The sequence below is a fragment of the Molothrus aeneus genome, chromosome Z (genome assembly GCF_037042795.1).
Source record: "Molothrus aeneus isolate 106 chromosome Z, BPBGC_Maene_1.0, whole genome shotgun sequence".
In the NCBI taxonomy this organism is placed as follows: Eukaryota; Metazoa; Chordata; class Aves; order Passeriformes; family Icteridae; genus Molothrus; species Molothrus aeneus.
Genome location: NC_089680.1, coordinates 38184829 through 38200480, shown reverse-complemented (window position 1 = coordinate 38200480; position 15652 = coordinate 38184829). Strand labels below are relative to the sequence as shown.

Sequence of the window (15652 nt, the reverse complement as noted above, 5' to 3'; positions counted from 1 at the left end):
TCTGTTACTCTTTAACATTTCTCTTTACATAAGTTAGTAACACTGACTAATGTTAAAAGTAGCATGTATTATTCCAAAACTTTGCATCACTATTCTGTCAGAGATGCTTTCTGCTATCTCTGCTCTAATTAAAGTAAATATGCATACCTGCTGCAAAATGACATCTACAGTGAATCTGCACAAATAAAATGGCAATTTTAAGCACCATTTAATCATCATAACAAGTACAAATATACACATACAGTTGCACACATGAACGATACAAGTACACTTTGTAAACATTGGGTGTAAAATTCCACGATGGAGCAGCTGCATCGTTTTTACCCGCCTGGGACGATCACTCTGCTTTCAAATTGGCCAACTCCAGCCACTGTCCTGTCAGCTATACTTGTCTGCTCAGCTGACTAAAAACCTCTGGATAAAACCGGGCAGATCTTCGCTTAATTTCTACTTTCATTAGCGAGCTACTGATGGCAAGCTGCCGGGCCAGGAGCCAGGGCGGTGTGGCGCAGGACCTCACTGGGGCACGGTGCCTCCGCTGCGCTCTCCCGTCGCTTCTCCGGCAGCCGGGGGGAAGCGCGAATACCCCTTTTCCAAGAGAAAAAGGGGAGCGTACCGAGGGCTGGGGTGCGCTGTCAGCCGAGGCCGCGCTCCGCCCTGCCCGGAGCCGGGCGCCCGGAGCCGCGGGCTCTCAGCGCGGCACCCATCGGAAGCGGTGCCCGCCGGCGGCCGTGCGGAGAGTGAAGGCGTTTCCCTGCGGGAAGGCCAGGGTGCGGATGGCGCCCGCCTCGCCGAGCGCGGCCCGCAGGCTGCCGCCCCCCTCCAGCTCCCCGCCGGCGGGGCGCGGCGCGGCGCGGTCGGTGAGCAGCCCGCGGAAGGCGCCGTGCAGGCGCGGGCCCGGCCGTGGGCGCTTGGCTGTGGGGCTGCCTCCCGGGCTGTGTCCCGGGCTGCCCCCGGGGCTGCCCCCCGCGCTGTCCCCCGCGCTGCCCCCCAGGCTTCGCAGGGCGGCGCGGCACTTCTCCGACACGGCCCGCAGCATGGCATCCACGCCCTCCGCATCCTCCGGGCAGGTCCCGGCCGGGGCAGCGGCGGCGGCGGCGGCGGGCGGAGGAGGTAAAGGATGAAGAGGAGGAAGAGGAGGAAGGACTGTCCCGTCGGCGCTTTGCGGGAGCATCAGCGTCTGCCGGCGAGAGGGAGCGCGAGTTCCGCGATCTGCACCGCACAGCCCCGTCCTGTTTCTCACCACACTGTGCTCCGCCGCTCCATCCCACACCGCACGGCCCCCTCCCACACCCCACTGCCCGGCCCCGAACCACGCTGACCCCCCCACTGCCCTGCTCCACCCTGCACTTCTTTACCCACACTGTACCAATCCACTCCGCCCTGCCCCACGCCATCCACCCCACACCGTCCTGCACCACGCAATTACCACAACCCCACACTGCACAATCCCATTCCACATCTCCTCCCATTCAGGCCCTGTCCCACTCCGTGCTGCCTCACCCTGCACCCTATTCCCCCCTGCTCCTGACATCACACTGTCCCCCAGGACAAGCTGGGCCACGGGGCAGCCAGGCTGGAATGGTGAGCAGCACTCACGTCAAGGACAGCAGCCAGCTGCCTGGCCTGACTTGCCAGCTCCTTCAGCTGCACGTTGCTCTCCCGCAGTGTCACCAGCTCTTCCTGCCTCTGTGTGAGGGTCTCCTGCAGCTACGAAGGTCAAATGGGGAAAGGGCTGGTTGAGACAGCCACATCGTCCAGGAGCCAGGGGATGCTGCACGCCAGGGCCCTGCAGTTGCCTCAACAGGATGTGACAGAACATAGTGTAGGCTGGGGAGGGCTTGGAGGTCCCTACCTGGCTGTTTGCCTCCAGGGCATCTCCCAGTGCTTTCTGGTGCTGGTCTGCCATGTCCCTCCAGCACGGCTCAGGGGAAGACAGGTTCTGTGGGGGAACCTGCACCAGCACGCTGCTCTGCAGCTGCGAGGTGCAGGGGCCAAAAGCCACCTCCTCACCAAGTGAGAAAATATAGTCAGTACAGTCCAGTGGTGGTGGCATTAAGGTGGATACATCTGGAAGGAATAGCCACAAGTGTTAATTGGAGGTATTAATGTCTGTTCCCCCCAAACCCAGCACACCATTCTGGTTCTAAACATCCCTCTGGAGGTTCCCTTTGGACATGTCCTTCTGAAATGCTTTTACTCTACTGTGACAGCTGTGCAACCTGAATCTGTTTGGATTTAATTTGTCTCCTGTGGGTGAAAGCTCAGTGACAGCTCAGGTCTCTAAGGGGGTGAGCAAGAATGCACTACCTCACCGATTGTCCCATGGTGGGACAAACATGCAGTGAGTGGGCATCCAAAATTCCAAAAGCAAAGCAAAAAAAAAAAGGAGACTGAATGTAGCATGACTGCAAATGTGCACACGCAGGTACATTTGGCTCAGGTAAGGAAAAATATCTACTTACCAGGTATAAAATCACCAAGAGTATCCCTGAATTCCTGGAAATCAAACTCCAGCCCATCCTGGAAGCAAGGACCCTGGCAGGGGTAAAGGAAACGATCCCATGAGCAGGGCCCAGGGCTCAGACCTGCCCACACCACTGCCCATACTGTTTCATCAGTGTCTGCTGCCTGTGCTCAGCACCTCATCTCAGTTCCAGCACCCCCAGGCACCATCCCCTTGCCACTTGCAACCCATCTGACACATGGGACAAGATGCTGTCCTCTGCTGTGCCCATTTCACCGGTGGGAAACCTGAGGCTAGGGAAGTTGCCAGCACCCATCTGCTTGAGAGAGCTACCCATTCAGGTGCCAAGTGCAGCCTAGGCTGTTCTGAACTGTAGGTTTACCTGCTGCAGGGTCACAGGGCCAGCTGGGGTGGTGGGAAGGATGGGGGCAGAGGCTGCCAAATCCTGCCAGTTGATGGTGCTGAGCACTGGGGACAGTCAGAGACAAAGGTGAGTAGCACGGGCAGGGGTAGACATAGCAAATGGGGCATGCCAAAATGAGAAGTACGGCTGGGGAACATCTTCGATGTGCATGGCCAGGTAATGCAAGGCTGGGAAACGGGGTGCAAAGGCACCAGAGAGGATACAGCGGGGTTCATGGAGAGAGGTCATGGCCGGGGGAACACGGTGGAGGGTAAGGTGTGGGTATCACGGCTGGGGAGCACGATGGGGAACACCAGAGGGGTGCAGAAGGAGGAACGGGGAAGGGTACGCGCCTGGGGGTTAAGGCTGTCTGCCGCAGGCTGACTCACCCAGGGCGGGCGCGGCGGCGGCGGGCGAGGCACCGCTGCGGCGAACACGGGGCGGGGGAGCTCGTGGGCTCAGGGCGGCCGGGGGCGTCCACGCCGTGTCCCCGCCGGGCCGGGCCGGCTTCTTGGCTGGGCGGGCGGGCGGGCCCTGGACTGTGTTGGGGCAGATACTGCCGAAGGCTCGGCGGCGGCCGCCCTGCTCCATGCTGGCGCCGCGGCCCCGGCCCCGGCCTCGGCTCCAGCTCCGGTGGCGGCGGGCGCCCTCCGCCCCGCGTCCCGCTCGGCGCCGCCCCGCGAGCAGGGGCGCGGGGGGCCGCGGCCATGGCGGGGCTGCCCGCCCGCCTTCGCCCTCCGGGGCGCCGAAACCTCCCGCCGCCGCCCCGGGCCGCGCCGCCCGCTCCCGCGCCCGCGGAACCCTTCCCCGCGCCTGCGGAGCCTGGGCGGGCTGAGGGGCTGCCCGGAGGGAAACGCGAGCATAGGCGCTGCCTGCCCCGCCAGCACGGCCGCCCGGCCCCCAGCAGCTCGGTGCCGCGCTCAGCCCCGCGGCTCTCTGCCGGGCAGTGCGGGCGGCAGCTTGGGGGCTGGGCTGGTTTTCATAATGGTGTTTGTTAAACCTCTCTAAGGAGAGGGTCCGTCTGCGCTGAAAGCCACGGGGGACGGCGGCGGGGCGGGTGTGGGGTGTGTTATGTAGGAGAAAAAAGCCCGTCAATGGCATCTTGAATGTACCGATCCGCGCACTGGGAGAGGGTACCCTCGCACCGGCAGACGGTCGCACCCGCTGCTACGGCATGTCCAGCTAAAATCACCGACGGGATTGGCGGAGGTTGAGCTGCCCTTTATTCCCCCGTGGTGGTCTTGTAGGTATTTTTTATAACAGCAGCGTGGACAAGGTTTGCTCGTTCTGCCTCAACACCTGAGGGTAGGCAGGACTTGGAGCGCCGCCCGGCGTCCGAGTCCCCCCTGCGCTGAAAGGTGAGCACCCCCTAGGGCAGCTCCAGGTCTCTTAACACTGCTTTTGTACATAGATACAAATGAAGAAAATGAAATATTTTACAACACTATGACTGTTTTCTGTCTTTGATTGTGCCAGCCTGCTCAGGAGCGTGCATCTGGATATAGACCTGCTAGAAAACTAAACAAACAAACAAACAAACCCAGCTATTGTTATTATTCCACACTCTGTTTTCCTACACTTATGTCAGTGTATCTATTTTTTTTTCCGAGCCATAACGAAGCCAGCGGTAGCAGTTTGAAACGGGTGAAATAAAACCCCATAGACTGGCTATAGAGCAGGTATTTTTTTTATCACAGCACTGGAGGTGAGGGGGATTTCTTCACCCAACCCACCCACCTTTGTCAAGTGCTGTGGTTTATTCATACAGTAAATATTGCTTAATATTGCTACGTCGTTATAACATCATCATATATGTACCGGAACTTATTTACATAATGTTATCTCACGGATATAAATTGTTCTGTACTGTGCTTGTGCTTCCCCAATTTAGATAGTCTTGGTGGTCTTCTTCAATGAAGGCTTAAGGTGTTCCTCCCATCTGAACTTTTCAACTTTGTCTTCAGAGCATGCACAGTTATGGTGTTCCTTGGTCTTTCTGGATCTAACTGGTCTAAATTCTTAATTTTGTGGCTAATTTGCTTTACATTTGCTAATTACTAATTAGTACATCCTGCTGCTTCCCAATATAGCTGTACCTGTCTATTATTGAAACTATTCACCTGGTGAGTTTCTGTTTATTTAAGCATTAAGCAACTAGTTAACCATATACTGGCTACTACATTGTCTAGAAAGTCATGATTTGGGTTATATTGGTATCTTGTAACTCAAGATGTATAAGCATCTTGTAACTTTGACTCAAGTTACATAGGCATCACAGGGAATGACACTGTTGGGCATGTTTGTTTTGTGGGGGATTGTGTTAACTGACAGGGTGAATTCGTTATGTGCCAATGTATTTCCTCTCCCAGCTGCATCTGCATACTGCCAGCCAACAAATGTATAGAGGTAACAAGCAGAAAAGAGTTTACTCAATATTCAGTTGGTCCTTACTTTATCTTTATGGACCACCCTCCAATTAAATAACACAGTATGTGAGATTCAGTAAAATATTTACATGCTTGACTTTAAAAAATACAGCAAAGGGACAGTGTAGATAACATGACACATAAAACCGTTTGCAAAACGCCATCTAATTTTTAAGCTCCAATGCCACTAAGGCTTAGTGGATCAGACTGCACCGACTTTGTGGAGCACAAACGCCGAGCCAGAGCCGTCTCCACCACCACCCACTGTCAGCGGTCATCCCCAAGCCAGGGGCACTTCTGGGCCACCTCCGAGGGCAGGAGGAGAGACAGGGACCGCCCGTTCAGAGACACCAGGAGCTGAAGCTGCTCCATGCAGTCCCGCAGGAGCCCGTCCGGGTAGCCGCTGATTCGCAGGTCCAGGGGGCTGCGGTGGCGCAGGAGCCGGTCCGCAAGCCCCAGGCTGCTGGCGGCCAGCAGGGAGGGCGCGTATTTGGTGAAGGCATAGTCAGCCAGGCTGAGCTCCGCCACGCCCGCCGCCAGGCTCCGGGCGTCCGCCGCCTCCCGCGCGTCGGCCCCCCGGGCCTCCAGCCGCACCTGGCTGAAGTGCTCCAGGAAGAAGCTGACGGTGGGCGCCGCCAGGTCGAAGTCCAGGCGATGCAGGACGATGCACTCCAGGTTGCGGAGCTGCTGGCGGGTGAAGGCGTCGCAGCAGAGGGCGAGGAGCTCTTTCACGCTAGGAGGGTGCACCTCCACCTGCGGGTGGGGACAGGAGTGAGTGAGGGCGCTGCCACCGGGAAGCAGTGCAGGGGAGCTGGCTCGGAGCCCGGCCTGTCCGAGCCCCCCTCAGGCCGGCCTCAGCGGGCCGCCACCCCCGGTGGTGGGGCAGCCGGGGCCCGGGGCCGCCCCTACCTGTTTGCAGGCGATGAGCAGCGCTGTTACCCCCAGGAGCTGGAAGCAGTCGGCGGCCACCGGGGTAGTGGCGAGAAAGCGGTCGAGGATGTTGACGGCCAGGCAGAGAGCCTCCAAGGAGAGCCCGAAATGCCGGTGCACGGGGATGAGCCAGCTGACCAGCTTGCAGCGCGCCTCTGCTGTCACCTACGGCACCGGCAGTGGAGGAATCAGGCGGGGCCGACCCCGGGCTCCCCCTCCCATTCCTCGCCGCCGGCCCCGCTGCCCCCACCTGCGGCTGCCGGGCGAGCGGCTCCCGCGGCTGGAAGCGGCTCTCCAGCCCCTTGCGGGAGCGGTACCAGCTCTCCCCGTAGTCGCGGAAAGCCTGCAGCTCCTGCGCGTTGTCCCCCACCTCCGCCGCCGTCCCCAGGCGCCGCCGCAGTGCCGGGCGCCGCGGGCAGCCCCCAGGGGAGCCGCCGGGCCCCCGGCGCTCCGGAGTGCCGCCGCACCGCCCGCTCGCCGCCGTCACCATGGGCTGGGCGGCCGTGCCAGGTCCGCTCCGGTCGCGGCACTGGCTATTTGAGCGGAGCGGTGGCCGCCAAAGGTGTCACCGCCCGCCTCCCGGGCAGCCCGCCCCGCCCGTCCCGTCGTCTGGGCACTTAGGGGATCACCGTCTCCAAAACAAAATCCGAGCCACCGAAACGTCTGTCTCTTCTCTGCCGCTTGCCCTCAGGCAAAAAGACCATAGAGTCGCAATGTGCCCTCCCGACCACGGCCTCCTCGCTCTCCCGCGGCACAGAGAGCAAACCAGACAGCAGTGCCGTAAACCCACAAATGCGGCCAGCTGAAGCTGCTGCATCGATTTTGCCATTACCAACGCAGGCGTCTCTCTTCAACTCAGAACCTCGTGAGCTTTAACAACTACCCCTCACTGCCCGTAAGTAACACTTCCAGTGCAGGTCACCAGAAACAGCACAGGAGGACAGCAGGGGAGAGAGCCAAGAATGCTGGAGCTCATGATGCAATCTGGGTCTCAGTTACGCTTTCATCCATGGACTATTTATGTGATGGGGCACTATTTTAAACATCTGAAAGCAGGGAAATTAAAACAGTCCTGTACTCCAACCACCCATTTATAGTGTGCTAGAGATGTGGAAAGACCTGGAGAAAGAAAACCTCTTCTGGGTTAAGCACTGGGAAAGATGGCAATAGGAAATAAGAGCTTCAGGAAGCCAACGATACAGAAGAAAAACGGGAGGAGGTGGGAAGTCTACAGCGTGAATAGCAGGAGGAGGAACTCCTCTCCAAAGTGAGGACAGAGACCAGGAGAACATGTTGCCTTTAAAAAAAAGAAAGAACAGATTGCAGACCACAGTTGAGACTATGGTGACAAAGATCCAGAGATACTGAATGGTCTTGTGTCTGACAAATGCTTTGAGAAAAGTAACACGGAAGTGTTAACGGAAGTCTTTATTAAATAAATAGAGCAAAAGAGAAATTTCATCCACCCAAAAGAAAACAGGCACAAAAGTTGCTCGTGTATACTGCAGAAGCAGAAAGCCAGTGTAGCATCTGTTTTTTTGTTTCCTAAGTTAACTGTGCTTAACTGTACACCACAGTGTGACCTCCTTAATTTGTTTTACAGAAAATTGTTGCTCACAAAGAAGATCGTGCAATTTCCCAGTTATTACAATATATCCCCTTAACTTATTTCAGTTCTTTATTTAGAAGATTACAAAGCACAGCATGCTAGAAAAACACAAATAATAACTCTGAATTTCAACATTACCACCTGTAGATGGAAAAATCCTCTTATTTATCACAGTTGGATAAAGGAGAAGAACTCAAACACAATTCACACTTTCCCTAGGATTTAACCATTTAAGACCAACAACTCATTTGCAAAATTCAAACCCAAAAGAAAGAGCAGCTTCTAATAACTGAATTACTGAGATATTTTTCTATTTTGTGTTTCCAAAGGATACAAATAAAACATCTCAATCAAAACATCAAATAAAACATCTCAACCAAAATAAAACATAGGAAATTTGTTTAGGGTACAGATTTAGTTTATATCTTCAATGAATAAAATTTGCAGGTTTTGATTTCAGTGTGGGAATATTGAAGGCAAAGTTGAGATCTTAAGATCTAAGATCAAAACTTCCAGTTCAAATTCTTCCTCGCCTAAATGGTGTTGTAAAAAAAACCCCAAAAGTTACTTCCTGTCTCCTCTGAAATCAGGACTACCACTACATTATCATTATACATAAAAGAATAACAGATATGATCCCTGTTCCTTCAGAGCTGTTAGCAAACAGCTTTCCTCTTCCAGAACTGGTGTAAGAGCTAATGTGCACAAGCTGGACAGCAATACCAGTTCTGCTGTGATAATCTAAATGGATAGGATCCATGTATTTTGCATTTTTATGCATTCAATTTCCTGAATGCCCTTCCTGTACGTGATTAACCTCTGCTGTATAAAATCTTTATTTTTCAGATTAAACAAAAGTTGTCATCTACACTGTGCTTCTGTCTGTGAAGACAGTTCCTATTTGACTGCAACTGTTTAATGGCAGATCCTCCCCACCAATATATTTCTTATTCTTGAAAGCTAAGTTGGCAATTTAAAATTGTACTTCATAATTAGAAATAGTGTGGATAGGTGGAAGGTGAGACCATCTGATTCATTAAGCTATTCAGTTAAGGATTATTCAGTATTGAAGAAACAAGAAACAAAGGATCACACAGACATCCAGTCATTGTGAGCAAGTAGGGTAGGAGAAAACTGCCACTGGAAGTTTCCACTAGGAACTTCTCTGGTATTTCCTTGAAGAGGGTCAATGTGAATTTTGATCAATAAATGAAGAAAAAACACATGATCATCTCTTGAAGGGGGCCTGGAGAACTATGCAAAATTTAACACACAAAAAAGTATAGTACAGTTGCAGGAGTTGCAAGGATCAGGGTAAACAGGGAGGAATAACTGTGCGAAGAGGCACATCCCCCTCCTTGGGAGGAGCTGCTGGTCAGTACACATCTCACTGAGCACTCATTCACAGCAGTCCATACTATCATCTCATAGATGCTTATAGAGCATCTTCTCAACATAAATCATACAGAAAAATTAAGACTTCTCTAAGATGTCTTGGTTCAATACTGTAAATTCAGTTCCAAAAAAAAAAAAAAAATCATCACTTACGTAACCCATATTAGAAACATTTGTCTTCTGTTTGCATAAACAGAATTCGACTCAACTGAGATTCAGGATCAATCATCAGTACACATTGTACTGATGGTATGATTAGCACATTAAGTTAAAAAAGAGAAATGGCTGTGAACAGTTCATAGTTTGAAAAAGCTGCTTGCAGTTATCATTCATACAGTCAAGACAAATGGCACCAAATATAGTGTAAAGGCTAAACATATCCAATGTTCATCTTAAAATTGATAAAAAGAAAGGCTGATCCTATGCAAATCATGCAGTCTATCCCCATCATGGCTGATATCAACCACACTAAGAATTTAAATACTTCCAATTAGTGTTGGAATGCATATTTCCCCTACAATTACTGAAGCTCTGATTTGTTACTGATTTCTGATTTCAGTTACCATTTTCTGTTTTTATCAGCTCTTTGATGATGTATAAGACCTTGTCATCTAGAAAAGAAAAAAAAAACACAGTGTGAAAAAGAGCAACTTGATTCTCAAAATGCCAAAAACTGTAAGAGAAGTCTAGCTCTCGGCAACTTAAAATTCTAATGTTTTAGGCTATGCCAGAATCTAAAGCAAAACAAGTGATTACCATTTGGCAAGCAAAAGGACAAACAGTACACAGTACCTCATCATAAAATTATCTGATGAACTGCTGATGACCATTTCAGTATTCCACAAGAGATTGGGAAAGTCGTGGGTTAACTCCAGATACATCAGCATACAGAACTCCCTTTCTTCCCCACCTACAATATGCTCCTGAACATCCAGTGTCCAAATTTTAAACTCTGCTCTGCTATCCCTTACTTTTGGGAACCAACAGGCCATTGGTTAACATTGATTTTGAGACAACTTGCACAACACTTATAAATCATCTGTGCCTAGGATTCTCCACATATAATCTCAATTCTATTTTGAGATGCTTGCCTCACCATTACTACCACTACCTTGAATGCTGTTACCAGGGATATCTCTAAAATGGCAGTTGTGCAGATCTTTGTACATCTGAGGTGAGCCACACAATACATGCAGAGTTAGTAATGACTTTCTGGACACCTCTTAATGGAACTTTCATGTCACATGCTACTGTGTGAGGATGCAGTGTGCTAATTATTCCTCAGTGTTGCTACAAGGTCCATTTAACAAAGAGTACTGCCAGCAATAAGTTACCTTCAAGTGACATTTTGGGATTTTCAAGCTTCTTTTTCAAAACAGACTCAATGAGAACTCTCAGCTGTTTGAAAATTACTGCTATCTTAACAGGAGCCTATAAAGAAAAGACAAACATTTCATCATCAGACATTTCACACCAAAATACAGATCAAAATTTTACCCTACATATATATAAAGAAGAGTTTATAACAAGATTCCTGCAAACATGATGCACATATGTGATTTTTAATGGTAATGATAATCATGATAGATAGTGTACTCATTAAATGACTGCGCTTACATTATGCCATAGCTTTAGGTACCAGTTGTTCACAGTATCAAAGCCTGAAGAACAGCAGCTGAGAAAGGTAACTTAGAATGTGTTCCCACACAACCAGCATAAGAGGAAATTATTACTTCACCAATAAGCTGCCCAACTAATTGATTTTTTACCCCCTAAGGTAACAAAGTTCAAATTACACCTGAAATAAAACAGCTACGCATTTGCCTCTTGGGAGGTCCGCCAGGCCTCCTGACAAGGCAATCACAAGCCTTTTCTAAATGTCACTATGAATTTGGATACCTAAACATGAATTCGCTCCCAAAAATATTTCATTTTGTCCTTTCCTCCCTATTTCAATCTTTGTTTCATTTATGTTCTGCCTTTGGTACAAAAAGTAGTTGCTACAGCAGAAGCACAAAATGCAAGGTATTTTGCTTAGCATCTCAGTAGAAAAGTAGAAATTCTGAAACACTGTAAGATGTGATTAGCCCAGCAACTGCACAACTGTAGCCATCCAGGGACCAGAAAAAGAATCTCTAACAAATCCACAAGGGACCTGCTGGTTAAAATTCCCTGTTCATGAAAATCAGTGAATTAAATTAGATGACTGCTTACTTGGATCAACAGACTGCAAAAAATTGTTTTGCTGCTTACAGTTGTCTTTGAGAGTAGCACAAGGCCCAGAGCACAGAAGGAGCACAGAAAATTGTAACCATGTAGCTGCCTGGATAGCATAATTTGCCATTTATCAGAATTTACAGAGGATCTTTTTATGACAACTATTTTGTCTGCAAAAATATGCTAGGAAAATGCTCTTAGTTTTCCAGTTTCTAAGTAAAACTTATACACACAGAAAGGAAAAAATCAAATCAATAAAACCAAACACCCCAAGCCCAAGTAAGCAGCTATTTTACAATTTGGATTTTTTTTTCCAAGCAATTCTGTCCGCACTATAGAACAGTATATACAGTAGCGTACTAAAGGTAAATACGTAGTTACAAGATTGTAAAATTATAAGAAAGGGTAATATAAAAACAGTACACTCCTCTGCTTTTAGTACAAGCTTGATAAAAAAAGGTTTAGTCTGCACCCATTTTCAATACCTTTTCTGAAAAAACACTTTCTTCTTGGAGAGAGAGGGAACTGATTTGTTGCACACCACATATGACAAGTCTATTCTTTTGAGTGTGATTTATTAAGATTTCATTACGTGTATATAAAATTTCCCATCATTATCTTAAATTCTCTCCCCTTTCTTCCCTCTTGTCTCCATCTCCCATACACAGTGATCTGAATCAAGCTAATGTATCAACTATGTACTATGAAAGCTCATGGAATCACAAAAGGTGATTAGTTATAACTCCAGTGCACCTGAAAATGGATCCAACCATCAACTGTCAGGAGACGCTCGCGATGCTGGACTTCTATATCCCCACCAAAAAGCAAAATGGGAAAGGGGGATATTAAAGTAGTTTCTCTCAAATACACCTTGGCATACCTCACCTGCATATAAACAAATGCAAACAATTAAAAACATCAACAAAAAATCCCAATCACATAACATTCTACAACGCTAAATTTGATTGCTACTTCTACAAGCAAGAAATTCACTTTTTTCCTTTTTCAAGATGCAACCAAAACAAGTTACTGCAATCGATAGCTATTTGTCTGCCTTACACCACATAAAAAAACTAATTCTAAGTAAGTGACAGGTTTATATGCTAGAAGCTAGCTAAAGCCACAGTTATCTTCTTCAAGCTCAAATAGAGACATAATATTAACCTAGTGGTGTTCATAGAAGCAACACTAGAAGTAGTAACTCTACTGAAGCAAAAGGCAGGCAAAGCTCTTTCATTATACATTCTTCTTGGGAACTGTTTTATCACTTTATCTATATCCACATATGCACATGCATAAATGTGGTACACACAGACACACACACACTGCATGAAGTATGGGGCTCAGCATATGCTGATTCTGCCTTTGGAACATCCCGAATAAAGACACAACGGGGTGAAATGAGTTGTAGTGAGAACAACGGACATAAAAAGAGTGCATCTTCATACAAAAGTGCAGGCTTAGTTTGCCCCAGTCTTCATGGAATAACTTACCTACCTTAGCTGCTGTCTTGTCATCACACTATGATGTTCTTGGGGGTCAGGAAATATTTTCAATTCTCAAAAAATACTATCACTTTATATGCATTAAAAAGTCTAATACTTTCTGCTTCTCCACACTAAATCCGGCCATTAAACAACTGTCCAACTTTTGTTGTACCGGAAGTATAACTAAATACAAACACTTCAGTTTAGCAAATAGCTGACAAGATTTTCATTTGAAGAGGAAAGAAGTTAAAAAAATCAACTCACTTAGGGAGTTTAGCTGTCCATTACAGAATTGGCTCTTTTATTTTATTACTGGTGTATGTCAGTACCAAGTTTCAAAACCTCAGAATAGTAACAAAGCAGACTTTGAAAAGTTATTATTATATATTACTGTGTAAAGTGCTATTAAAATCAACAAGACTCTATTTAAAAAAAATCAAAGATACTATTAAGCTAAATGATACACAGAAAATGCCTTCCATTTATAGCTACCAGCTTCATCATGAACAGATTTGTCCATGACCTTCAGCTTCACCTTCTTTTTCTTCAGCACTCAGTTGACCCACTTTTATGAACTTTAGGATCATTAGATAATAACACTCTTGAACATAAAACAATAAGATATTAAATAACATACACCAGTTTGAAGTATACTAGAGGCAGAACTCCACCTTTACACAAACTACTAGCAACATTCACTATCTTCAACTTACCTTCTCCTGGTAAAGCAGCCATCCATAAGTCTGCAAGTCTCGATTTACAGAAGAGGGATGAACTTGAGCTTTACCCTGAGCAGTTTCTACCATGCAAGCCAGCTTCTCTGTAATATCCACAGACTTTGCATATAGTATTTTTCCTACGTTGTCATATAGCCCTGCAGTCAACACAGCTTTAAGAAGAGCTATTTCACTGAGAGACAGGGACTGTGTGGCTCCATTTCCATCCCCTCCACAATGTGTTGAAGGTGCTGTAAACCCTGCTGCTCTGACCACCCTTATGAGTTCTTGCTTCACGTCCTGAAATTAGGATAGTATTAGTAAAGTTTTGAATTAAAGAAGTTACATACTCCACTTCAACAGCAGGAAATGACGCTTCATCTGAATGATTCATGTTCTCCAGGAGAAATGCCTTACTAGAATAATCACTTGTATTTTCTGCAGCCATACTGGAATCCTAGCTATTTCTATGATAAAAACATTACTTATAACAATCTGATATCTAGAACATAGGATTAAATATGTGGAAATATATATTCTGCAAATACTAAATCTCTACCTGCAGTTAAAATGAAAAGATACATTTGCATCAAAGATCCAATTCTGCCTAGAAGTACTCAATAGGAAAGATCAATAAAAACAATTTCTCACCGAAAATAAGAGGCCATTCGTGTACATTTGTGGCTCATCTTTCAAATTAACTGTTGTTATTTGATATCAAGAATAATAAAAATATGTTAATCAATAAAGTTTTGATTCTCTGATTAAAGTAAGGCCTAGCTTCTCCAATGGCAGCAACTACAAAGCTGTTTACCAAAGTGCATATCCAAAACTCAAATACAGACGCAGCTACCTTGATTGAGAGTGTGCATTTCATCAGTCCCTAAATTCCACTTGCTTTTATGTTGTCCAAATAGTAACTGCCATATATCGTGTCTTTAAAAGGGAATGACATTTTCAGAGGGAAATTTTAACAAATAACTTTATGAGTACAGAGCATAGTAAGTTTTACCTCCAGAGTTAACAGTGAAGTCCTATTAAGGAAATTCCTTCTGCAATAAGTCATTTCAGCACGATACCCCCCTTCCTGTCGGGCCCTTTTCCACCTAAGGGAAAAATAGTGAATGTCTTATTACAGCAAGAAACCCATCAAGACTGCAACAGAAGAGGCACTAAGTTAAAAAAGAAAAATGTGTTTTGAAAAGCATTCTCCACTCTAAATTAAATTGTATTAATGAAGATTAATTCTGCTGGTCTAAGGACACTCTAAAGAACACGACTGTAATGTAGATTTGACAGATACAAGGTGATTTACTCTCCACCCCCACACATTTCTGTCTCTCTGGACAGTCAAAACAAAATTCAGACTTAGTGGTAATACCCTAAAGAGGAAAAAACCTGTATGTCATTTTATACATTTGTGCTTTAACAAATACAAAATATTCTGGTCAAAATACCACAAACAGCAAACAAAACACTAGGATAAACTGACGCAGTAAACTTCTGTATGTAAGCAGGCATAGTTAAAAGGTATTGAAAACCAAAACACTAAGCAAACTGTCCATTTTGTGTTACAGTACTTGGCAATCTATTGTTACTCTGAACAGAAAAAACTTGAAATGAAAGCAGTTCAAAAATATTAAGGATTCTTTACATAACTGTATTATCTGTTATCTGCTACTAGTTATGAGCATAGGAGAATCATCACTTACCCCAGATAAGCATTGTAGATTGTTATATGGTCTGAAACTGCCATAGCTAGAGATGATTTTGCAAGATCTGCTTCATCTTTTCGACCAATAGGTGTAGTAAATGGGGATTTTTCTGTCATAACAGCAGCCAAAGTTGCCTGCAATTTTTCAGTACACATCACTTAGAAAATTTCAGGCTATTTTTGTGTTATAAATCTGTAAGCTTATAACAAAATTCTTCTTTTATCATTATCTTAGAATTATGGGCTTGGGTTGCAAGGGACCTTAAAAATCATCTAGTTTCAAGCCCC

The 15652-nt window shown here is 46.9% G+C and overlaps 3 protein-coding genes across 3 annotated transcripts in view; all 3 read right to left on the bottom strand.

Annotated features, from left to right (window-relative positions):
* Nucleotides 1–691: 691 nt before the first annotated feature.
* Nucleotides 692–2056, bottom strand: MCIDAS (multiciliate differentiation and DNA synthesis associated cell cycle protein). The gene is made up of 3 exons (XM_066568657.1): nt 1856–2056; nt 1600–1710; nt 692–1180 (listed from the first exon to the last, which is right to left on the bottom strand). The coding sequence occupies exons 1-3, from the start codon at nt 2054–2056 to the stop codon at nt 692–694; spliced, it is 801 nt and encodes a 266-aa protein (XP_066424754.1).
* Nucleotides 2057–5445: 3389 nt separating this feature from the next.
* Nucleotides 5446–6731, bottom strand: CCNO (cyclin O). Its single transcript, XM_066569575.1, has 3 exons — nt 6477–6731; nt 6206–6391; nt 5446–6049 (listed from the first exon to the last, which is right to left on the bottom strand). The coding sequence occupies exons 1-3, from the start codon at nt 6714–6716 to the stop codon at nt 5564–5566; spliced, it is 912 nt and encodes a 303-aa protein (XP_066425672.1). The 5' UTR covers nt 6717–6731; the 3' UTR covers nt 5446–5563.
* Nucleotides 6732–7639: 908 nt separating this feature from the next.
* The window catches only part of DHX29 (DExH-box helicase 29), a 29011-nt gene continuing 20998 nt past the window's right edge, over nt 7640–15652 (bottom strand). Inside the window, exons 22-27 of the mRNA XM_066569160.1 lie at nt 15363–15499; nt 14663–14756; nt 13648–13950; nt 12201–12332; nt 10565–10661; nt 7640–9841 (exon numbers count right to left, since the gene is read on the bottom strand). Coding sequence (XP_066425257.1) covers nt 9786–9841; nt 10565–10661; nt 12201–12332; nt 13648–13950; nt 14663–14756; nt 15363–15499 — 819 coding nt within the window. The 3' untranslated portion in view covers nt 7640–9785. The remainder of the gene's footprint in view (nt 9842–10564; nt 10662–12200; nt 12333–13647; nt 13951–14662; nt 14757–15362; nt 15500–15652) is intronic.

Bases quoted from the DNA above. Each gene is read 5' to 3' on its own strand.
- MCIDAS (XM_066568657.1), bottom strand. From the start codon at position 2,056: ATGCCACCACCACTGGACTGTACTGACTATATTTTCTCACTTGGTGAG. The intron at 1,711-1,855 runs GTAGGGACCTCC...TGACCTTCGTAG, and splicing joins CCCTGGAGGCAAACAGCCAG to CTGCAGGAGACCCTCACACA. The intron at 1,181-1,599 runs GTGAGTGCTGCT...TCTCGCCGGCAG, and splicing joins AGCTGGCTGCTGTCCTTGAC to ACGCTGATGCTCCCGCAAAG.
- CCNO (XM_066569575.1), bottom strand. From the start codon at position 6,716: ATGGTGACGGCGGCGAGCGGGCGGTGCGGCGGCACTCCGGAGCGCCGG. The intron at 6,392-6,476 runs GTGGGGGCAGCG...CCGGTGCCGTAG, and splicing joins CGCTCGCCCGGCAGCCGCAG to GTGACAGCAGAGGCGCGCTG. The intron at 6,050-6,205 runs GTAGGGGCGGCC...CCCCACCCGCAG, and splicing joins TGCTCATCGCCTGCAAACAG to GTGGAGGTGCACCCTCCTAG.